The sequence below is a fragment of the Mesocricetus auratus genome, unplaced genomic scaffold (genome assembly GCF_017639785.1).
Source record: "Mesocricetus auratus isolate SY011 unplaced genomic scaffold, BCM_Maur_2.0 Super-Scaffold_100023, whole genome shotgun sequence".
In the NCBI taxonomy this organism is placed as follows: domain Eukaryota; kingdom Metazoa; phylum Chordata; class Mammalia; order Rodentia; family Cricetidae; genus Mesocricetus; species Mesocricetus auratus.
In genome coordinates, this window is record NW_024429204.1 from 8969805 (window position 1) to 8995065 (window position 25261).

Genomic DNA, 25261 nt, shown 5'->3' on the forward strand with positions numbered 1-25261 from the left:
TACACTATGCATAGGAAAATGTTACACAAGGTTTGACTTCTACAAAAATTTCTTTTAATATGAAATTTCTTTTAATTAATGGAAAAACTAGCTTTTCGCCTCTAAAATTCCTATTTAGCTCTGTCATGATTTACACAGTGGGAACAGTGTAGAGTTAACTTGTTTAATATAGTTTGTTTTCTTTCTTCACAGACCAGAGACTTGACATTATGCAAGTTTCAGTCAGAAACCAGAAAAGGAATATTAAATATATGTAAAACCATTGCTAAATTTTATGACAGACATAGGAGTCACAAAACTCACACCCAAATGAAAGAAAGCAGATCTGCATGATTTAACCTCAAAAAGCAACTCTTAGGCAGTATTTAGAATACAGATTAGAGTCATAGGAACTACAGTCCAAAAAGTTATCAATAGTCTACTTGCAAATACTTAAGATGACTTGATAGAAGGATTATTTATATACTCTATTTTTAATGAACTTTTCTAAAGTGGCATCTTTAGAAAATAACTAGTTTAACTCTCATTTTTACTTACCCCAAAAAGAAAGAAGGCCACAAAGGACCCCGGCATGTTTTTCTTATATGATTATTTCATAGTTATGACGTCAAGTCATTCAGCAGTTGATGTCATCTAGAAGAGTGGCATACTGGGAACAGTTCACTATTAAGATTTTCAATAGAAAATGGACTGCATTGACTGACAAGTTTAATCCACATCATTCTAAATTCGATGCTCAAATAATCTCCTTTGACAAGAGTGATCATGGATGCTTGCACTCAATGTTGTCAGATCAAACAAGATGTAAATTGCATTTCTTTTTACACCAAGCAACTTCATGCTAACCTAATAGAATGGTTGTAACAAGACAAAAGAATTTAGTGGCCAATAAACTACATGGCCACATAACAATGACTTTAAGTCTTGATAGAGGTCCATACTGTAGATTCTCAAACTGGAATAAAGGAAATGTGAAGGACATTGAAAGTTCTAAGAGACTGGAATAGCCAGTAGTGTTAGCATTTCTGCAAGCCTGTAAGTGACTCTCTCTCTCTCTCTTTCCAGAAGAATGGAGCTCATTCTTGTGCATATGACTATTCTTTGACTGCCAAACAGGAAGAAATATGAACATCCTCAAGAAGTCTTGGGTTGATACTAACAAAAGTGAATCTTTCCAGAAAAGAAATAAGTACAATATGACTCAGAATAAGGTGGTTCCTAATGATCAAAGGCCTTCATTCAGAGTCAGTAAGGACATCCTGCCACAATAAGACACAGTAAGGAAGCTAACATTTAATCCTTAGTCAAGAGTGCAAGCCACTCCTGTGTTGATAGACACAGAAATTGCCAGAGAGTTTATCGTAATATGTGCTTCGCCTGTCTCTGTCTCAAGAAATTATCATTTACCAGATGACTCTGAGAACAGTCTGAAAACCACTTTGTTCTGAGCCTCTGCATATAATCTTCAAGAATCTTGAATGCGGAATAGCTCAGAAAAAGCAAGTAAACAGAAAATGCCATTAGGGCAAGCTCGTTTCATCTTTGTACTCCAGAAATTACACTCAGACTGTGACCTTGACATTGACTTTCTGTTGAACGAGTGAATAAATAAGTAAATCTCCTACTAAGAAATATCACCTAAAATCTTCATTATGCCTGACTTTCCCGTAGATTTACCTTTGCAGTTATGTAATTTGTATGTAGTTTGTTTCTATTTTCTTAAGCCATTCTCCTGGATCACTAAAATGTCCTCTGATTGTGTCAGATGATGGTGATAGCCATTCTGTGTGTGTATATTATGAGTACAAATTTCAATAGCACCCTCACATGTCACCTAATTTAATAATGATACAGATTATTAAATTGTCTGTGTGTTCAGAGAGTGACAACATATTGTTACTGAAATGTGAATAAAAATAATACAGCATGCAGAGTACACGGTAGAGAGACAAGTTACATGATTTTGTACTATGCACATTAGAATTCCTCTTGGGGAAAAGACTATCACCAGGTCCTAGAGTCATTAGAAGGAATTTAGAAAGAAGCCTGGATTTCTTTCGAGGATAGACTTGGTTTAGGCAGTTAAGAAAAGACAATCCACATAAGAGAAAGGAGATGAGTAAGTGAACAGTAAAAAGAATCAAATCTGGATACTAAGACTATATTTCCAGTGCAGTATAACTATCAGGAATTAGTTTAGGTAAGCAACTAGTAGAAAGGAAATGAAATACTTCCTGATGCTTAGACACTGTAGGTAAATGTGTATATAAAATAAGCTATAGTGTATTTTCTAAACCCTGTAAATTTCATTTATTATCTAAAGAAACTATAGTATACTATTTGTCTTCTATGCATCATTAATTCTGAAAGTATTCTTAAAGTCACAACTTTCCAAGTAAAACCATATTATGTATGTGTATATCTTTTCTATAGCACATTGTCATCGTATATGGGGAAATATTCACTTATGTATATAGGATTCAGAGGTCCTTAACAGCCACGAAGTTATCCAGTTAAACATAGAGATCAGTGCTAGCTCACAGGCCCTTCGTGAACCTAAGCACCCATATTAAATGTGATACTGAAGAGCAGCGAATAGTTTTGTACTCCCTCGACCTGCTGGCTTGCACGTTGCTCACATCAAGCCGTCTCCGAATGTTTTGGTTTCCTTTTACAACTGTTGTGGAGAGCTGTAGGCTGACTCATCCCTCGGCTTGGAAGTTAACCACTGTGTCCATGTGAACAAAGACCTTTTTTTCTTTAGGGAAGTGCAGTATTATGCGTCCTCTCTACAGCAGGAATCTTTCTTTCTGTATGCGTGTGGTGATCAATAAAGCATCTAATTGAAAGATCCAGGTCCTGTGGTTTCTTTTCTTTGAAAGCATCCCATTTTGGGTATAGCTCTACTCTAAGCCATCTGCCCCAAACATTTCATTTTGATACATTGCTATCTGTCATGTACCCCTGGTTGTTTTCCCAGATAATTATAAGTAAACCCACAAATAGATACTTTTCAATTTTAAGGAGAAATTGAATGTGTATTGTTACAGAAATGACTTAACTCATCATGTTATCCATGATTACACTGACATTAATGAATTCATTCAATGTTAATATCAGATGGGGGAAAATTACAGTTATTAATAAATAGTTGAAAGTTGGGAAGCTGTTTGGAGTGGTTGCTTCAAACATGTCTTATTGTTGCTTTTTCAATAATAGTAAAGTAGACTTAATAATTTGTGTGTTAAGCAGATTACCCTGATAATCTTCCAATTGCAAATAATCTCAGACAGGCCTATAACTCTTGAAACAGGTTTGGTCAGTTCTTGGAACACTCCACTAGCAAACAGATAAAATGCATTTTGACATATGAGAGGAAATTGAAGCTTAAGTCCATCTCAGCTTTGTTTGAATGACCCCATTCTTTCACAATTGGACATAGATGTTTCATTGTGAGTGTGTGTGTGTGTGTGTGTGTGTGTGTGTGTGTGCTTATAGCATTGTACTTTTCAGAGGATAAGAGAACATTCCCTAAGTTGCTTCAAAATTACCCATCTCTGATATTATTCACCATTGAAAGAATCCTTTTTTATACCCTGATGTGTAACACCTTAAGTTCTATAAATTAAATGGCTTCCTGAGAGTTTACCATTGTGTACCCCCTTTTCTAGACCCCCTGAAAGTGGCAATAAAACCTGACGACAGCACATTGCTACTCAGCAAGGTCGGCTAAGTGCAGTAATTGGTTCAGTACCTGGGACATAGTGGACCTTTCAAGAATCTTTTGTTAGTAGATGAGAATGAATGGGCTTATAAAAGAAGCAATTTTATTGTGTATACGACACATCCTAACTACAGTGTAGATTCCCCACAGACACCTAGAAACCTTAGGGTGTCTCTGTTTTGAGCAACATTCACTCATCTGTGGTGTAAGGATTCAGGCATTATGCTGACCCCGCCCCCTGACAACTGGAAAGGTATGCACACCGGCATTCAGGCCGATACTTAAACAGCTCAAAGGGCCCTGTGTTGCCTGGCAATGATACCCGTTCTGTGGCTGCAGAAGGACTCTGTACACAGGTGCAAGCTTTCCCTTTTAAGTGAGCGGCTCCCACCAGTTTGCCGTTTCCATCCCTGTTCCCGGTTGGCCAACACCTACCCCTCCCTTTGCTCCCTCTGCCCAATAAACTCCACGTGGTGGGTTTTGTTGAGTTTCATCGCCCACAGCTGCAGCAAACAGCAACATTTGGTGCTGTGAAACCCGCTGAGGTTCTCTCCATAACTCCTCCCACAGCCCACTGGTGGGCCAGCGGAGACACTCGGGGACCCTGATCCCCAACTGACAGACCACTTTCCATCTACCCGTCCTTTGGGATCCCCGTACAGCACCGGCTATGACTTGGTAAGGTACCCTGCCTCCTGGTCAGTGTAAACGCTTCCTTGAACCCGTGGGAGTGACTGTTGATAGTCCCGCACCCTTCTGGTGTTCTTGGAAGTGGGGGCACACCCCCAGCCACAGCCTTCAAGGCCACAACTGATCTCTCTGGATGACAAACACCTCTGGTGGATTTCCTCCCTAGGCAGTGCATTCGACTTCCAGGTGATTCATGCCTTTGGTGGTTACGGGTTACTGCCTTCTCTAAGACTACAGAATCCTGTTGGGTTTCTTTTCTTGGACTGACAGCCTCAAGAATGACTCTGCCTATGGGAAATAAACCAGCAAACATACAAGCCCATCTACTCTACCGGGATGCCGGTTAGAAAATCTAAAACCCCTTCTCTTAATGCCCCCTGCGAAGGCCCCCAGAGTCACTCACCTCTGTACTAAAAAAAGTGGCCCAAATACCCCCTAGATAATAAGTCAAATTGGCCACTTAACAGCTCTGTAGATCCCGACATTCTACGGGACCTTTCCAATTACATGGTAGTAGTAGCAGCACCTCGCTGTGCCCCAACTGCGTTTTGATTCTGTGGTTCCATCACAGATGTGGTAGACAGTGTGGTAATTTACAAAGACGCATGTAAGATTTAGCCCTGTCATCCAGATGAACTTTGGGAGCCCTTTCCACGTGGAGGGATGCTGTCTCAGCCTGGACACATGGGGGAGGAGAGACTAGGCCCTGCCGGGGAGAATATGACAGACTTTCAAGATCCCCCATGAAGGGCCTCACCCTCCTTGGAGAGTCCAGTGGGGATTGGGGAGAGGTTGGGGTAGGGTTGAAGGGGGGCGGGAGAGGAAGGGAGGGAGAGGGAGCTGGGATTGACGTGTGAAGCAAACTTGTTTCTAATTTAAATTAAATTTAAAAAAGAGGTGTGCGAGAGAAAGACGCCATGCGACAGAGCTTGGGTGAAAGGGTTTTTCAGTAGGGGAAAGTGAATGGAAAAAGGGGGTGGGGAGAGGAGGGGGGAGACTGGCCTCTGGGGACAGGAGCAGCAGTAGAGAAAAGAGAAGTGGGGGTGTGGGGGGGAGAGAAAGAGAGGGGATGGGAGGTGGGCGGGGCCCTTTTAAAAGGGAACATAGTGAATGTGCACAGGTGATGCTCTTAGTGGCTGCAGCTGAGAGGGTGTCCTGTCAGGACCCCAAGGGCGGACCAGAACAGATGCCTGAATACTGAAAGTCCGGTCCATGTACACTGCAGTTCTTCCCTGCTGAGAAAATGAGGTGACAGCCTCGCTGGCCATCACATTGTTCAAATCTATGGACAGCCTTCGGTATGAACACAGATAGCCCAGAATTTCACCTGGGTAAAGCAATCAAACAGTGAGAGATGAAACCTAGTGGGGGAAACGCCCTCATCTTCTAGTGGAATACTTCTGAAGTGTCTGCATGGCTGAGCTTCCACTGTCGGTATTGGACACAACTCCCAAACACTCTCCTTTCTTTTTTATCTGGCTCCCTTAACTCCTTCCCCTCTGCTTCCCAAGGAACCTCCAACACGGGACCATCTGTTTCCAGGTCCTTCTCTCTTGATCTGCCTTAAGGCATGATCAGCCATCAGTGTTGTAACATTCCTACGTTTTAACTTTGTTCTCTTCATTATCTCTGAGTATTCGGCTCTTGTGGACTGTAATCATTACACACAAAATGGAAATGGAAAACGATAATTTGTGAATGAACTGGAAGGGTTGAATTACATTTAAACATAGTCTTAAGATATCTGGTCATAGTATGTATGCTTTTTCAATGGGATGTCAAGAATGAGGTGTGGCTACTTTCATCCAAATGGGATACTTAGTTGGGCTATGTCTCACTTCCTAACTGAGACATTTTCCTGAAAATATAAAGCATTGTATTATTATTATTATTTTACTTATTTTTCTGGGTTAGAATAATGGTAATAGATGGAACTATTCTCTATATCTAAAATGATCCAAAGGAATGTGCTTGCTAAAAGACAAGCAAGCAAACACAAATATTAGCAATAAATGTCCATTAAGTTCCATCTAGAATGTTTCTCCACAAGCTCCAAAATTATTTTAGCACCAAGATATAGTTTTTCATACATTAGCTAAATGACAGAATTATGCAAACCTTCTTTTCAAAATGACTAACAATGTTCCTAGCTGTCAAACACAATTTAAGTGCTGTGAAGCAGGATCTTTGTGAATGAATTACACTTGAGTCAGTTGGCTCTGCATTTCCTTATATAGGAGCATAAGCCAGGAAATAGCCCAGAGTAAAAATATTTTCCCTCTCATAGAATTTTCAGATATATAAAATAATAATAAATAAAAAGAAAATGAAGTCTCCTTCCACTCTATGTACATGTTACTCAATCATTATACATGATGTGTCCTCCATATAACCCTGAGAATTCTCCACTCCATATATGTATTACTCAATCATCATATATCATGTGACCTCCATATGACCTCTGAGAATTCTCCACTCCATACATGTATTACTCAGTCATGATATATTATGTGTCCTCCATATGACCTCTGAGAATTCTCCACTCCATACATGTATTACTCAATCATCATACATCATGTGTCCTCTATATGACCTTTGGGAATTTCTGTCTTCTCAGAAGCTGGAAAGCACCTTACATGAGTTTATGTTTTGACTCTGATTTTGCCGTGATATCCTTAGACAATTCTACATTGACCATTTAAAGGTGGTGTTTCAATTTTTAGCTCATATTCCAGTCCATAAACTACATCCTGGAGATGATAGGTTTATTAATTGTGGTAATTTTCGAGTTTTATGGAACACTAACTCTAACTACTGAACAGAAAAATCTTAAAAATAATTGACAATAACAACAAGCACAGTGTTTAAGTGTAGGTCCTTATCAGTGTACAAAGTTGTACAGAAATATATACAAGTGTTACTCCTATCCAGGTAGGTGAAAGCAAGAAAAATAAGAATTGTTTTTTAAAAACAAGGATTAGTGAAAATGTTTCCAAATCACATTTTCTGTCTTAGATTTATTGAATAAAGGAAAAGGGTTTATAGCATTTAATATAAAGTATCTCATCTTTTCTGGGATGAACCCTATTGGCTACCAGACATACTTAAGATGACTAAAAGAATCAGCACCTTCACTTAGAATGTCACATACATTCTTCCTAATGTGAAGATGTAAGGAATGCACAATCAAACCCTCCATTGCCAAACAGAAGCTGCTGAGCTTTCTCACCTATATATCACAATTGTTCTTATGTTTGGTAACATTAGGTAGCAAAGAAGATGGTTACTGTGAATGGCCACGTCTTATGTTATGTCAGTTACATAAGGTTGGAAGCTTTTTAGAAATTAATACTGCTGTGTCTTATGATTGGCATTGCGTAATCGAATAGAGTGGTATAGGGAAGACACTGAGGTACTGTTGGAAGACTGATGCCTTCAGGAAGCAAGTCCTGAGAGGGAAGATGAGATGAGAACAAATTGAGTTTTAGAAGCAGAGGAGAAACCCAGCCCTGTGAGGCGATGGCTTTGTAATGTAGGTTATACTGGCATATTGGCACGTGTTTATCAAGCTTGTTGCAAGCAGACCTTGACAGTGAATAGTATTCTCCTATTCCAGACTCTAGAACATTCGTTTCAAGTGTCCTCCAATACTCCCCGTCTAGAAATCGGCTGGGCAACTGGCTCTGTAACAGGGAAAGAAAGACAGCAAAAGATCACAAGAGGGAGCTGGAGAGATGGTTCAGCAGGTAACCCACGCTTCCAAAAGTCCTAGGTTCGAGTCCCAGCAACCCACATGACAGCTCACAACTGTAATTCTAGTTCCAGGGGATTAGACACTTCCATGGGCACGACATATACAAACATGCAAAAAGAGATGCATACATAAAAATGAAAATAAATCTAAAAACCCAAAAGTATAAGTTATGTTCATAATAATAGCAACAAGGCATTCTGACCAGAGTTACTATTGCTAATCTCATGATGTCAAAAAGCCTATGGGGACTGTAAACTAGGCTGTGGGGACTCATCTGCGTCGAAAATGCTACGTTCTGCTTGCACCTTTCACTTAGGAGCTCCAGCATGGCTGTTTCATTGGGGCCTCCCCAGCTGATTTCTGAGGTACGTTTGACCTGTTAATGCGAGCTTTTCCTGTCTCTCTATCTTCTCTAGTAACCTCTCTGATGGGTGTGGTCAGCACTTGATTTGATGATATTCTGTTATCTATCCGATGCTTCTGTTCGTCTCTATTCTTTCATTTTGCTGGCTGTATTCTGAATGATTCAAGTACAGCTATCTGATCTGTCTCTGCCTTGTGAAACAGCATTTATTATTTTGAGATTGGACTTTGTCTTTGCTTAGAACAATTGGACTGAGATTAGCAAATTGTCTTCTCTCCTGGCTCACAGGCATTGTCTATGGGTAGTGGCTGGTGGCTAGCTTCTTCCTCTTGTCAGCCTTAAATTTCACTTCCAATCATCCCAATCCCATCCTCATGCCCAATACGAGACTTAGGAAATTCCACGTCAGTCGAGGTCGGGATGTTTATCTTAAAGACTGCTTGGTAATGGAAGCGGTTGACTCTTGAAAAACTTTTCTTTCTCAGATTGAGTTAAAATGTGCCAGACAGCCAGACAGCAAAAACTGAGCCTCCGCATTGCCCACTTAAATGCTTCATTTTAGTGTGGGCAGAGTTACTCTTGGCATACGCCTTCCTGCTGTTACCACTTATAGTTCAGTTTCTAGCATTCTTTTTTGTTTGTTTGTTTGTTTGTTTTGTTTTACGAGACAGGGTTTCTCTGTATTGTTTTGGAGGCTGTCGGTCCAGCCCGGCCTCGAACTCACAGAGATCCGCCTGCCTCTGCCTCCCGAGCGCTGGGATTAAAGGCGTGCGCCACCACCGCCCGGCTCTAACGTTCTTGTATCTGTTGCTTTGCCATCATCCTTCATCGTCCATTCCCACCCCTCGCTGAATAAACCAACGTATTCAGTCTGCTATGCCTTCCAAGAGACTAGGTTTCGAATGTATTGTGTTACTAGGGGAGATCCATTTCTGAAGCAGTCTAAAACTAACCTTAGAAAAATCATCAGATGGAAATCAAACAAGGTAATAATTGTCCAAAATTTGATAGTCACTCACAGGGCCGTCAGAAACAAAAGGTCAGTGCTTCTGTTTCCAAGTGGATGGAAGAGAAGATCTCAAATATGCATTTGAACTTTATGAGATTGCAACAAAAACAATTTGGTTTTCTTTGTCCCTCCCCAGCCCACAGATATTAATTTAGTCACATTACTATTAACAGGCAGTTTCACCAGTAAGCCAATAACCTGCCAGGGGGTGGGTGGGGAGCTTTGGCTTCTCCTTCATCTTTTCCTTCCATGCCCTAGAAATATAACACACATGCAAAATCTGACCAGTAATCGCCCTTTGCAGTTGCCTGGCTTCTGGTTCCATCCCAAAACAGTCAAGTGCAGCTCTGATCCAGAAATCATGTTTTCTGAACTCAAAACTACAAAGGTTTCCCATTTCCAAGAAGAATTGCATGTGTTTCCCTATCCTATACATCATAACCCTCCTACACCTTTCTGCCTGTGGCCTGATCTTGTTTGTGTATACTGAGGCAGGAAACTAGCATGTGAGGAAACCTGTTGGCGAAGAGTAAACATGGAGACCCTGGGCCTCAGGGCAGGCACAGAGAGTAAGAAAGTGGCTTGTGGCATTATAAGCTCTATGTAACAAACAACATGTACCCAAAAAAAAAGGCTGCAGTATACTAGTGACTCCAGAATGTCCTTCCTATATAATCTAAATGCCTCCCTCCTTTGTACAACACTACTGTTGAGTTCCTTACCCTTCTCTTTGCTCCTCCTGTCTGCTTCCCAGAAGTATGCTGTTTCTTGGAAAACCATCTCTGTTTCTTCTGTAACTGAATGTCGCTGTTCAATCCTTTGTTCTGGGACACAAAAATCTGGAAACCCCAGCAGGTATCTGCAGATGTCAATAACACTGTTTTCTATGCCCTGTGGAACAGTAATTTCTGTGAAAACAGGCTCTTGGTTTCCACCAACAATTGCTCTCTTGCTAGACAACGGAATACAAGATGGACCCAGCCCCTTGCAACTCTTCTTTCAAATCCCAAGTCACTAAATTCTCACCTTTGCTGTATTTTTTTTCTCTTGTCACGAGCCAGCCCTGGACATCAGACTGGTCAAATAGACCGCTGCAGTGAAAACAGAGTGGGGAGGTGCAGACCTGTACCCTAACCACTTAGGAGGTGGCAACAAGAGGGTTACACATTTAAGGCAAATTAGTTAGACCCTGAAATGCAAAGGGAAGGCATTCAGAGGACCCAGAATGTTTCTCCATCATAAGTCTTCAGCCCTAAACGAGAGAGAGAGAGAGAGTGTGTGTGTGTGTGTGTGTGTGTGTGTGTGTGTGTGTGTGTGTGTGTAATGTAACAGTAATGATTATTAAATGAGAGATCCTTAACCCAAACGTGTGTTTGGGACATGGGAGGAGTAGAAGGGAGAATAGTATGTATAATATTCCCCCAAAACAAAATCTAAATTTAAAAAATGAGCACAAGCAAAAGTTTTAGAATTCCACAAGTGAAGGCAGACCTTAAAACCAGAAGAGTTTATGTTGACATGGGAGTTTGAGTTTCATTAGCAGTATTTGGGTGGAGACAGATCTGTAAGGCTCAGAATAAAACATCTATTCTTAAAACCTGGGGAGAGAGAGAAGAAGAAGAAAAGGAGGAGGAAATGAAGGAGGAGGAGGAAAGAGGGGAAGGAGCAAGGAAGAGAAGGAAAGGAAGGAAGGAATTCTCAAAGAAACAAGAGGCAAAAAGAATTAGTTTTACTGTTGTATTGAAAACAGATGTCTAAGGATTAAGCAAATGTGTTCCTTATTTTATTTATTTTCTTTGGGGAGAGGCTTAAGAAAAACATAATGGGACTCCCTACCATTCTTTAACATGGGTACAACTTCACTCAAAGGAGAAGCAAGGATACAACCTCTGGCATCATGGGTCAGGGCTTCAGATGGCCTCGCCATCCCCAGCAGCATCAGTTGGTGTCAGCAGTGAGGAGAGGAATCCAAATGATGTGTATTCGATCATCACCAGTATAGAAATGACTAGAAAGAAAATTCACATATTGCACCAACTGATACGGGAGAATGCTAAGGTGGAATTCTGGGAGATAAGCTGCTAAGATCTTTAAAGCCAATAAAGTCAGGTGGATTTATCCTGCTTTTCAGCTGGTCTTTTGAGAGCCTAGAGACAGGACTGAGATTATGAGCATCCTGCCCCAACGTTGTCTGCGCACTTGGAGGGAGGCCAGTGTCCACACTATTTCTCCAATCACTAGCTGATGGGTTCATAAAATTCAATTGCACGGTGCGGGGCTGTGGCATTGCTCTCTCCATGCTTTAAAGCCCTTCGGGTGACCCATTTTGTGCTTTCTCGGGAGTATCAGGAAACCGTGAGAACTAGACCTTCTCCTGCATTTTTATTAGCAAATAAACAGTGCTCCCCTCCCCCACTCCAGAAACCTCCTCTCAGCTTGTACGTGCAAATCACAGAGCACAGCTCAACCCGTTTTCCCAAACCCAAGGAGAGTAGGGGCAAATTCCATTCTTTAAATGGAGTCCTAGAAGCTGATTTCCCTTTTTGCCTGTTACCTCTCCCAGCAAAAGTTCCCCCGCAATTAAGGGTATTGAATTCATGCGGAGTGCCTGCTCTACAGACAAAATCACACACGGAACTCTGGGAGACACGCAGCAGCAGCAAGTAGTGCAATTAAGAAAATTATTTTTATGCTTTTCGGTGAATACCAATGAGTGAATAAATGACCAAGTGGTTTGTCCTCTTCATTACTTACACTGGCAGATGGAGGAAGGGTACAGAATTCTTCGGGAGAGGCAAGACGGACTTAGCGGGAGAAAGGGGGTCAGATGCCCGTTCCTCACGGTAAAAGAGAGGGGCCTGGCTGTTTGCAGAATTAAAGATACAAATACATGAAACTTTAGCACAGTGGCTCATGCACTATCCAGGGTCAAAAGAGAAAACGCAGCAGACTAGCACAGCAGGAGGCTGCTGAGGAAGTGTGCAAACTGAGCTGTCGAAGCGCGTTTGCCTAATTGTCAGCTTCCCGAGGGCAGCACAGCTCCTCGTCCTGCCCGTGATCTCCGCTCTGATGGCTCTAAAAATGCTTTGTTCTTGCCTCTCTGTGCCTTGCCAAGGAGCAGGGCAGTTGTAGAATGCAGCCTTTAAAGCCACGATGAGCAAGGCAGAGGGGCACGGAGCATGCTCAGAAGAGTCTACAGGTCAGGAAGGAAACAAGGTCTTCTTCAAGGGGCACCTTTGACAAAGCAGTGAGGAAATGCAAGTCTTAGGAGGCAAATAGAATCCAACATGCCAGGGGCACAATGAACAGTGAAAAAAGGAAACAGTCTATTGTTGGGCACCATGTACACCGAAAACTTGGTTCGAACTCATACCTTCTCTGGGAGTAGTGATGTACTCCCGACCAATGCCCAAATCCTTTCACAACACTCTCGGGGTCTTCTAAGTATAACCTTTCAGCTTGGGACGATCTTTTCAGATACCCTTAGGAACACTGAAGAACTTAAAAGGTCCGGTTAGAAAACGGATTACAACATATCAATAGATGTACTACCACAGGTCTGATTACAAACACTGTGTCATAATAGTCTTACGCAGTAAAAAAAAAGATAAAATTTTGGTGGAGAGCACATGTTTTTTTCCCAGCGCCATGATGGACTGAGTGGGACAAAGGGACCCACACACAGGCCTTGGGCAGAATACCCCAGGCTTCCTGGGGAAAACAGCACACTCTTTTTTTTATTTTTTATTTTTTTGTTTTATTTTCCAGTTTAAATTTAGATAAGAAACGAGGTTGCTTCACAAGTCAGATCCTGGTCCCTCTCCCATTCCCTCCCCTCCTCCTGTGCCCTCCCCCCTGTTATCCCCTCATTCCCCCAGGGAGGGTGAGGCCCTCCATGGGGGTGTCCATAGTCTGTCATTTCATATAGGGCAGGGCCTAGACCCTTCCCCAAGAGTTCAGGGTGAGAGTGCACCTCACATTGTTCTATGGGAGTCCAAAGTCCGTGTGTATACTTGGGATGGGTACTGATCTGCTGCCCAAGGCTCAATAGATTTCCTAGGCCTCCTCTCTGACACCCAGATTCAGGGGGTCTTGATCAGTCCCATGCTGGATTCCCAGGCTGATGCCTGGGATTCAAGAGTTAACCTTTGTCTGGTCAGCTGTTTCTGGGGGTTAAACCAGCCCAGTCTTAATCCCTTTGGTCATCAGTCCTCCCTCTCTGTTACTGGCTTTCTTGAGTTCAGCTCAGTACTTAACCAAGGGAGTCTGCCTCTTCTTCGATCAGCCACTAAATGAAGTTTCTGTTTCCCAGACTCTCTGGCCATAGGATTGTAGGCTGGCACTCCCCAGATCTATGTCTAAAATCCATATATGAGAGAGTACATGCCATGTTTCTCTTTTTGTGACTGGGTTACCTCACTCAGGATGGTTTCTTCTAGTGTCATCCATTTGCCTGCGAATCTCATGATTCCATTATTTTTTTCTAAACAGCACACTCTTATAGTGAGCAAATGTATGGTGTTCTGTGGCAGAGGCAGACAGAATGGCTCATTTCCTGTGGACAGGGGTGTGTCCGTAGAGGTGAAAGCAATGAGAAGCACGCTCAGATGGGTGGCTCGATTGCTACCCAGGACCATGGTGATGTGTGAATCTGAGCCTGGGCTGCAGCCAGAGCCCACATCTGGGTTCATGGCCCTGATGCAGTCATGGTCTGTGTTGATGTGCGAGGCTCCTGATCACCACCAAGGGCCTTGAGGACAGGGCTGTACAGACCTGCCCCTGCCCCTCGCTGGTTGGAATCCTAAGGAGAACTGGTCTTGCCCCTCACTCACTACAGTACTCAGGAGAGCAGACCCTGCACCTCACCTGGGAAGCACAACAGAGCCAACGGTGTTGACCCTGAAGTTGTGCGTGTGGGAGAGCCATCCCCACTGTTCATCTGTCTTGTAATGGTGTGCTCAGGGCAGGGATGCCCCCCTTACCCCTCACACCTCTTCATCTGTGACAGACGAGGGAGCTGACCCTCCCCATTACCAGTTGCAGCGCTCGGGAAAGTAGGCCCTGGACCTCACCCGGGCAGCATAGTAGAGCTGGCCCTGAAGGTGTAGGTATGGGAGAGCCGACCCTAAGATAGGAAAGCAGAGGAGTGACCCTGCCCCTTGCTCATCACTGCTATTGGTGAACTAACCTCTGCAAAGCTGCTGAGCCCAGCGTGGCTGTAAGGACGAGGTAGAGCTGGATGGCTGGCTGACCCTGGCACTACCCAGGCCCAGATCCAGAATTATTAGCTGGCCCACCCCAAGATCCACCCCGTCTATGATCTGCGGGAGCACGCAAAGGGACCAGTCCTGCACACCCAAAGGATCTCCATGACACGGGACAACAGCAGGATATCCAAGATGAGTCCCGTTGAGGGTCCAGCATCAACAGCGGAGCAGAAACCAGAGGCCTCAAACCAGACCAATGACTTTTTGCAATCAACACTTGCATGTGGAGATACATGGATGAAAGAATGCAAGAGTTGCTGTGTGACTCATTTTGTCACACCACAGCTTCCGTGATAAGATTTTTTCCCTTTCTCTTAAATTTTATTTTAGGGGGGGATGGGGTCTTCCGACCTCTGCATCCCAAGGACTGGATCAAAGGTGTATACCACCATGTTCTCATTTTCTTCTCCTTCTCATCTTCCTCCCTCCCAACTTCCCCTTTCCTTTGGCCATGCTAGTCTCCCAAGTATTATATGCACATATGCAAGCATGTATATGTTAAAAAAATCCAGCTGTACAAGCTTACAGGTGTTCAAGTGTGCCATTCCAGAGAAGGGTGCTTTCAAAACAATGACAGGTGTACATGGTATGAACAAAATGTTAATAGCTGAGTTCAGAAGTTGTCACATTAAAAGGAAAAGCAGGTAGTTCCCTTTATTGTTTTGTTTATAAGACACCAGAGAGCCCTTTTTAATTATTCTCACATTTATTCTTGTATGTTTTTTATTTAAATTAGAAAGATGCATGCTTCAAATGTCTATCCCAGCTCCCCACTTCTCCCTCCCAGTCCTACCCCCCCATCCCCAGCCCAATCCCTACATCATTTCCCAGGGATGGTAAGGCCCTCCTTGGGGGGATCTCCAGAGTCTGTCATTTCATCCAGGGCAGGACCTAGCCCCTTCCCCATGTTTCCAGGCTGAGAGAGCATCCCTCCATGTGGAATGGGCTCCCAGAGTTCATTTGTATGTCATGGTGAACACTAGTCTACTACCCAAAGCCCCAGAGATTTCTGAGGCCTCCTCACTGACACTACATTTACTGAGTCTGGATCAGTCCCCTGTTGGCCTCTTAGTCATCAGTCTGGGGTTCAAGAGTTCCCCCTTGTCCAGTCAACTGTCTTTGTGGATTTCACCAGCACAGTCTTGGCCGCCTTGGTCATCACTCCTCCATCTCTGTCACTGGGTTCCTGTGGGTCAGTTCAGTGTTTAGCGGTGAGTATCTGTCTCTGCTTCCATCAGTCACAGGATGAAGGTTCTAGGATGTCACATAAGGTAGTCACCAACCTTATCAGGTAGGGGCTATTAATGTAGTCTTCCACTATTACTTAGTTTTCCAGTTGGTGTTATCCTTGTACATCTCTGGGAATCTCACTAGAGTCAGCTCTCTCCTCAAAGCTATAATGACTACAACTATTATGGTATCTCTCATCCTGGTCTCCTCTATTCTTATCCCGGCTCAACCTTTCTGCTTCCCCATGCCTTCTTCTACCCTCCTCTTATCTCCCTCTCTTTTCCCTGGTTCCCTCTCTTCTCCCCCCATGTTCCCTATCTGCTCGGGAGATCTTGCCTCTTTCCAGTTCTCTGGGGTATAATGCATATCTCTTGGGAACTTCCCTGTTTCCCAGACTCACTGGACCTGGGATTGTAGGCTGACACTCCCCTGATCCATGTCTAAAATCCATATATGAGTGAGAACATACCATGTTTGTCTTTTTGTGACTGGGTTACCTCACTCAGGATGGTTTCTTCTAGTGCGATCCATTTGCCTGTAAATTTCAAGATTCTGTTGTGTTTTTCCGCTGAGTAGTACTCCATTGTGTAAATGTACCACATTTTCTCTATCCACTCTTCAGTTGTGGGGCATCTAGGTTGTTTCCAGGATCTAGCTATTACAAATAATGCTGCTATGAACATAGTGGAACAGACATCCTTGTTGTATGAATGTGCATCTTTTTCGTATATGCCTGAGAGTGGAATTACTGGGTCTTGTGATAGACACTGATTCCCATTTTCCTGAGGAATCTCCATACTGATTTCCAAAGTGACTGTACAAGTTTGCACTCCCACCAGCAATGGACAAGTGTTCCCCTTTCTCCATATCCTCTCCAGCATAAGCTGTCATTGGTGTCTTTTATTTTAGACATTCTGACCGGAGTAAGATGATATCTCAGGGTTGTTTTGATTTGCATTTCCCTAATGGCTAAGGATGTTGAGCACTTTCTCAAGTGTCTCTCAGCCATTTTAGTCTCCTCTATTGTGAATTCTCTATTTAGTTCAGTCCCGCACTTTTTAATTGGGTCCTTTGATATTTTGGAGAATAGCTTCTTGACTGAGATCAACAATTAATAAATGGGACCTCCTGAAACTGAGTAGCTTCTGTAAGGCAAAGGACATGGTCAGCAAGACAAAAAGGCAACCCACAGATTGGGAAAAGATACTCAATAACCCCACATCTGACAGAGGGCTGATCTCCAAAACTTATTCTCGTATTTTAATTGTCTATATTAAAGCTTTACCCCTTTTGCTGAAGTGTCGCTGAATCCTTCAGGGGAATGGCCTGTCGCTGGAGGGTTTGACTCTGTGGTACAGGAAGTAGCTCCCACTTATTAGAAAGGAAATAGAATCAGGAATATTAGCTCCAAGAACATTTGGTAAACCTGTGCTGGAAAGTACTGCCTAAGTACTCAAGAGCAGACCCCATCTTTGCACTGAAGCTTGTGAACCTGAGGAAATTCGTGTTCTTAGTTACTCAGAGAGAGAAGTAAAGGTGGGCATGAGGAGCTATCTCTTGGGCGTAGGCCTGTGTTTGTAGAATCCTTCGAATGCCTGAATAGAGAGACGGAACGCTGAGAAGGGACAACTAGGGGAAGACAGTAAAAGGATGCTGGTTAACTAGGCTCTTCCTAGTTTCTCCTGTAGCTATGACCCTTCTCATCACAAAACAGGGACGTGCATCTTTGAATTACTCAGCTTGGTGGAACAAAATCTCATCCCTGTCCTTTAGCATGTTGTATCACATAAAGGGTTAAAAGCCTTACAGATTTATATGTGTTCCTCATAACTGAAAGTAGCAGCATTTGACAAGTTGATTGACACCTTTTTGCACCTTTTATTTTTTTAAAACAGTTTCTACCTAATTTTCTGCTATTTGCAAACACTTGATTAGCCATTTCAGTGTTTATGTAATTCTTCATAAACAGTTGTAAAGTGAACTTGGATTTCTAGATAAAACCAAAGAGAGAGAGAATCGCAGTGTAGATGGACTTTTTTTGGACTGCTAGCCTCACATAAAAGCATGGAGACTGATCATTAATTATGAAAGCTTGGCTGTATCTTAGGCTTCTTCAGCTAGATCTGATAACTTAAGTTAACCGGTTTTCCATTAACTTGTGTTCTGCCCTATGGCTCTGTTACCTCTGCTCAGAGAGATTTTTTTCAGAGTCTCTCTGATGACCTCTGTGCATTTATGCACCTAGATTACTTCTCCTCTTCCTTTCTCTTCCTGGAAATCCTGCCTATCCTCTCTTGCCTAACTATTGGCCATTCAGCTCTTTAGTAAATCAATCAGAAGGCACCTTAGGCAGGATAACATCTATGCAGTGTACACAAATATTCTGCCGCATTGTAAAACAGGAAAGAATGAAAAGCAAACAAATCATCTCGTTGCACTGAAGTGAAGTGAAGTACTTCTCTTTATGAATATTTGTCTAGTTAGGGTTACTATTGCTAGGATAAAAAAAGTACCATGACCAAAGACAACTTGGGGTGGAAAGGGTTTATTTCACTCACAATTCCATATGACAATTTGTCATCAAGAACAGTGAGAACAGGAGCTCACACAGGACAGGAGCCTGGGGACAGGAGCTGATGCACAGGCCATGGAGGGACACTGCTTACTGACTTGCTCCTCATAGCCTGCTTTCTTATAGAACCCAGGATCAGCAGCCCAGGGATAGCACTACCCATTGATCACTAATTAAGAAAATGAGGTCCCCTCCTCTCTAATAACTAGCTTGTGTCAAGTTGACATAAAGCTAGCCAGTACACTAATTAGGGACAATGTTATAAAAGGTATGAAATCAAGATATTATTTAAAAGAAATTTCGCTTTTCTTGTTGGGAAATTTCCCATGGTTTATGTGGCTTATTGTCTCTAGACATTCATTCCTTTATGTTTGATTAGACACTAATCTCTCATGTAATTATCACCTGGAAAGCTAATTTAATGAGGTCACACAGAGTATTGCATGGGAGCTTATGTATTCTTGGCTAATCTCCCAATACTATTTAGTGAAGAATAGATAGCCAATTATAACAGGCACACACACATCAAAGGTATGTTAGAAGACAAAATACAGAAAACACGTCTTTGCCTCGTTTGAAGATGACGAGATTAGAAAAGCCAGCAGTGAGATGGCTCACGGATAAAAGCACAATGAGCAAGGCTGATGGTCTGAGTTTGATCCCTGGAAACCATAAAGAGGTGGAAGGAAAAATAAAGATAATTTTAAAAGATTATAACCCCCCCAAAGGGGGGTAAACAACAGATAGCATAAGATATACTTACTGGATTTAGAGGCAATATCAAAAAATCTCAGTGATGTCGGCACACAAAACTCTTTTTCAGAGTTTTAACTGAAGAAGCTAATGTGAAAAAAAAAACTTAATTTACAACAACAACAGAACTCTACACATTTTCATACTAGTGTGTGTTTTTATTCATCTTTAATCCTAACACTCAGGGGGCAGAAACAGGTGACGTTCTTTGAGTTCCAAGCTAGCTTGCTCTATATTGAACTGCAATTTCCTGATCAGTCAGAGCTATGTAATAAGACCCTGTATCAAAGACAAAAGTTTAATTTTTGCCCCCCCCTTTGGTGCCACAGATTGAACCCTGAATCTTGTGTATGCTGAGGTTACCCTTCAACAACTAAACTGCACTCCATGGCTTTGTTGCTGTCTGAAGTAACACATACTATTTTCCAAAAGCCCAGTACAAAGGAAAACTATGTCATATTTCTGCATGGAGAGATTCAAAATGTGGTTAAAATCTCCCAAATCAATGCATAATTTAATTTATTCTCAATTAAAATCACAGCAGGGGTTTTCATGGAAATTGAAGCTTGTATTCTAATGTCTTCTGGTAAAAGAACATTCATAGAATATTCGACAAAAGAAAATTTTGAGAAGGAAATAGAAATATATATTAATTTACACACATATAGAAATATATACATATACATTCCACAAATGTCTTTGTATGCTTTCAATATGAGATGTGAACCTCAGGAGACTACTTACCTGGTTTTCTGGAGATAAATGTCAGAACATTTAATATAGGAGGAAGATGACAAAAAATATGAATAATTAAGTAAATCAACTCTATTAATCATTGAGGGGATAAATTATTTAATTGATGTGCTAAAACAATTGAGTTTCTATTAGGAAAGAAATATTTAGCCTTACTCATGTAATAGTCTAGCCAGGTTAAAATGTAAAATATTAAAAAGAGAGCATTAGAGAAAAAGAATTTTTTACTACTTTGACATAACTAGAGTTTCTCAAACGAGCTGCAGAACACAGAAACCAGAGGGGAAAATAGTCATCAAGCTTTAGACATGAAGAAGTAATTTTTGCATAATAAAATGTACCATAAGGCATATTAAAAACAAATAGCTAAATGAGAAAAAAATATTTTCATTTTAAACATTCATTTATCTGAAGAGCTTCCATGGAGATATTAAATCAGGAAAACTCCAGCAGTTTTCAAATTAGACAAAGAATATGAATGAGCAAATTATAAAACCAAGGAATACATGTAGAAGGAGGGGAGAGTGAGGGGGGCTATTATCAGTAAGAAAACACAATTTTGAAGTGTGATTTTCTTTTAATCATGAATTTAAGGAAGCTTAAAAATAATGTTAAAATAGTTGAAAAGAGAGGAATATGAACTCTCATGTATTGCTGGTGGGTGTGTGCATGTGCCCGGAGTTTGGGAAGGTCAGTTTAGCAAGTAACAAAATTTAACGTTAACATGCACAGAATTCTGACTCATAAATTTCTTTTGCAAATCATATATTCCATATAATTCCTGGAAGATGTGCACAAACCCCCTTGAAAATGATGTTCATTGAAAGACTAACTGGGATAAAAGATTGTTAGGACAGCATCACGGGGTGGCTGATATGCGTACCTCCATCATGGCTTGTCTATAGGGTGGAACAATGTGCCACTGATTGGTTGGCATTCTCCAACTTGAGTGATGTATATACCTTGTCTAAAGGAACTGATCCCCAGCATAGCATGAAGGACATCTTCAAGGATACCCTTTAAAGACAAAAATCATCTTAAAACACTTTGTTATAAAACTTTCGAACTAGTACTAACTCTTTAACGTCATATACTCAAAGTATGCATTTCATTCTCCCTTCTCTGAACACATAGAAAGACTCTTTAAGAACACATATTAAAGTCTTGATAGTGGTTATCTTTAGAGCCTTGTGAAACTATGTTAGTGATAATTTCATGTTTTTACTACATTCTGAATTGTTTTATTTATAGTTAATGTAAGAATGAACCGCTTAGCTGTTTACTTTTCAAGATTAAAAGCATTGAGGGGTATATTGGAGGATATGGAGAGAGGAAATGCTGCACTTACTTACAATCACAAAAAAGGACAAAATTTTGAGTGAGAAATTGACAGAAACAGAAGAACTTTAACAAAAGTCTAAAATCTTTTATTCTAATCTTCGTCTTCTTAAAATTTGCTTGGGGTGAGAGTCAAAGGAGTTAAAAAGCAGGTTATGCCATACTTAGGTCAAATATATTGGTATAACGCACAATGAATTTTTCATTAAAGATTTCAGAAACTACTCAAAATTATTATATGCTTGACATCTTGAAACATTCTTTGTGAGCTTTGTGAAGTGTAATTTGTCACTCCAGCTTGCTATAAAATATTCATTCAGTGACTTTCCGCCCTTGCACTATGTGCTGCTGTCGCAGAAAAGATTCAGTAGTTGTTTTGTTTATTTACCTGTTTTGTTTGTATTCAATTTCTTTAACCTTATTTCATTTTCCCTCTTATTTTTGAAACTATAATGTAATTAGAGTTTCCCAATTGACCTCATGTCCTTCACATCTATTTTCTGCCAAGTCTATGTAGAAGTCAATCAAATATTACCCTTCCTATTTTAACCTTTTTAAATCACCATCCCTTAAACATCCAAAAATGTCTGAACCATTATCTCTGCAGAGTTTTAGTACAAGGTTCAGTTATGTGTTGATAGAAGCTGGTGGGCCAGTCACCTGCATAAGAATTGGAAAGAAGGTTGTGTCTGCTCCCACCGGAGTCCTTCTTGGGAACCAGAGTTGGGGTTCAGAGTATCCTGTTGGTGATCATGTCACAACGTAGTCGTGGGTCATGTCAAGACACATTTGTGACAGATTGACTTGTGTATTTTATAGGTGATGACAGCTCTACATAGTTAGTGGTAGAATAAGGAATCAACCACGTCATTCACATTCCAGTCCTTCTACTTACAGATTTCTACACGACGTACCCATTACTTCCTTTAATTCTGTTCCTGAAGACATATTAAGAATTTTCTGTCCATTAACATTACTTGGCATTGTCATACTTTTTCAGTTTTTTTGGGGGGGCCTGGATCATAAAATTCTTTTCTTGAAAATGTATATTGTAGCTCATTTCTCTCTGGAGAATTTATCCATTTCAAAGCTCTTGCTTCCGTGTTGATTTCTCTGTAAAGGCCATCCTGCCATCCTTAGATAGAATTTACCACTTGTCCTGTAGACTGAACTTTGCAGATTTCTGTATCAAAAAGTATCTCATTGCAATTATGTGTGAAAAGTATCTCATTGCAATTGTGTGTGTGTGTGTGTGTGTGTGTGTGTGTGTGAATTCAAAATTGAGAACAGGGTGGCCTTGGCCTAGCCCACTGGCTGGAGCCTTGTATATGATTGATAATTATCATTTAACGAATGGGCTTTCATATTCATTCACTTACTGGCTCCAACTATGGTGGATTTATGAATTGGAGAATGCACGATCTGAGCTACCTCTCCAAAGCTAAAGCACAGGGGCAGATGCCATGTAAAGGATTTATAAATTCGACTCGTTGTCTTATGTCACAAAGTCTGACAAAAATTTGGCCTTTGGAGTCCAACAGGTTTAATTGGATGGCATCAATTCTTTCCTTTGGTGAAATTGATTTTAGCATGAGCAATCATTTATTCACTTCTCTGGAGACAGTAGCTTTGGCTTATTTGCATAAAAGATATGTTTAACCTTTCAGATTCAGTTCTGCTGTTAGTGCTAGAGGCTGTCAACACAGTGAGATGACTGTGTACTACATGAACCTGGGTTGGCGAGGGCTTCAGATTTAGACACAACCAGTGTATCTGAGGATTGTGACAGAATAGAGTCATGTGATGACATCTTTCTTGCACAAATAAAGCCTGTCTGGGGGTCAGAGAATGGACCTTGGCACTAGCTAACCATAGAGGTCTGGAGGTCTGTACAGACAGACAGGAAATGACATAGCTGGGCAGAGACAGGATATAAGCAGGGAGAAACAGGAAATTGCTCTCTTGTCTGCTGAGACACTTAGGAGGTGTGGCTGTGGCTTGTTCCTTCTCTCTGATCTCTCAGCGTTTCCCTCTGTATCTGATTCTGGCTTTTTATTATCTACACCAACTAAGAACTCCTTTTACCAAGTCACAAGCAACTGATCCTCTTGAGGAACCTAAATTGTGAAGCAGCCTTATTGTGAGCAGCTCACACAGAATGAATGAGATATTGGTGAACAAAATTTTAGGAGTATCAGGGAGTATTTTGAATTTAGCAAGTGCATACCAGTTGGCCCATTACTATTGCACTAAATTTCATAATCCACATGACCTTTTTTCAATCTTGTTCACTACTTGAATACCAGCAGCAGAGATATTTTCAGGTATCTAGAAAGTTCCAATCCTAAATTGCTCAAACATTTATAAGTATCTAAAGTATTCCCACCACATCTTACTCATGGGAAGAACTGTGAGATGGTTATTGGTCCATCATATCATCTTTTGGCTATTAGGAACATTTGTGTGTTGCTGTGATTAACATACCTATTAGAAATCACTTAAAGGACACAAGCCTTCTTTCGTCTCATGATTTCAGCCCATCGTGATAGCAAAGGCAGGGCAACAGGAGCGACTCCATCCATGATGCTGGGAACATGTCTAGGCCGCTTGTTCATGCATCCAAAGGCAAAGGCAGGGCTGAGTAGAAGTGTCAAAGACTCACGGCATGACCTACGTCTGTCAGTCAGGCCCCACAATCCCCCAGGTTTCTACACTGTTCAGAATAGAACCCCATCCTGGGAACTTGGCGTTTAAAATGTAAACCCATAGAGCAAATTTAAAATTCAAACCGTGATACCATTCCTCTGCTGATTATTAAGCCAGGGACGTTTGCAGAGGAATTTTTTTTTAAACCTTCTTGAACCAAATCTTGTTTGTTTTTTTTTTCTTCCACCCCAGCACAGAGTCTCCATGACTAAGAGGAAATTGATGTAATCCCAAGCATCTGCCGTGGATAATTGATCACAGTATCACAGTAATCGGTAGCACATGAAAGCCCTCCCACCCCAGCCCCCGCAACTGGTACTGATGCAGGAATGGGCTTCTGTGTTTAGTGTCCTCAGTCAAACTGAAATGGAAGGCCTGCACTCAGTCTTTGGGCATTTCTCTCTTACAGTCTTGAGACATGGGCCATGCTGCTCAGTTGCTGCAAGCAGCCATCTAATGGTGATAAAGAGAGGACCGTAGGATGCTTAGCCAGCCGCTTTAAAGAGTAGAGCAGAAGGACAAACATTCTGAGTCCCTGATGTTAAGAGGAGAGCCACTGAATTAAATCCTCTTGCAGACGATGACTGCACGATTGTAACGCAGCCCAGTGAAGTTCTTTCTTGTTTATACTGGAGTGATTCTCAGTTTCTGCTGTTGTAATTGAAACCACACCAACTAACACACTACAGGAACAGCTAATCATGGTTACTGGGAATGCAAAAGTTTGCATTGCACTCAAAAGTTAAGGCTAACCTAATTCAGTGATTTACATAACTGCTATCACACCACAAAATAATTAGATAGAAATCATACTCACTGCACATAAATGAATAATTTTCTAGGGAGCCGGAGGGAAAAGATAACACAAAGTATTGAAAAGCAAACATTGTTCAAACTATGGAAAGAGACTGTCCTGCTTATTTCTAAAAGTAGGCTTGACTCACTTACACTTCCCGGTTGCAAAGGCACTGATGTCTACGGAATCCCTTAGGAAGCTAGGCCCTCTCCTGGGTCCTTGGTAGAGGGATAGAATCAGCAGCTGTTAACATAAAATCTGTGGGGTTTTCATAGATTTGTGTGTAGAGGAGGAAACAGAATGCA

At 41.5% G+C, this 25261-nt stretch overlaps 1 protein-coding gene and 1 long non-coding RNA gene across 2 annotated transcripts in view; both read left to right on the forward strand.

Moving 5' to 3' along the window:
• Trhr (thyrotropin releasing hormone receptor) overlaps positions 1–2849 on the forward strand; it is a 34007-nt gene extending 31158 nt beyond the window's left edge. Inside the window, exon 4 of the mRNA XM_040730593.1 lies at positions 1066–2849. Coding sequence (XP_040586527.1) covers positions 1066–1128 — 63 coding nt within the window. The 3' untranslated portion in view covers positions 1129–2849. The remainder of the gene's footprint in view (positions 1–1065) is intronic.
• A 1346-nt stretch (positions 2850–4195) lies between these two features.
• The window catches only part of LOC110341354, a 69977-nt gene continuing 48911 nt past the window's right edge, over positions 4196–25261 (forward strand). Inside the window, exon 1 of the long non-coding RNA XR_005870562.1 lies at positions 4196–4402. This is a non-coding gene — a long non-coding RNA (uncharacterized LOC110341354). The remainder of the gene's footprint in view (positions 4403–25261) is intronic.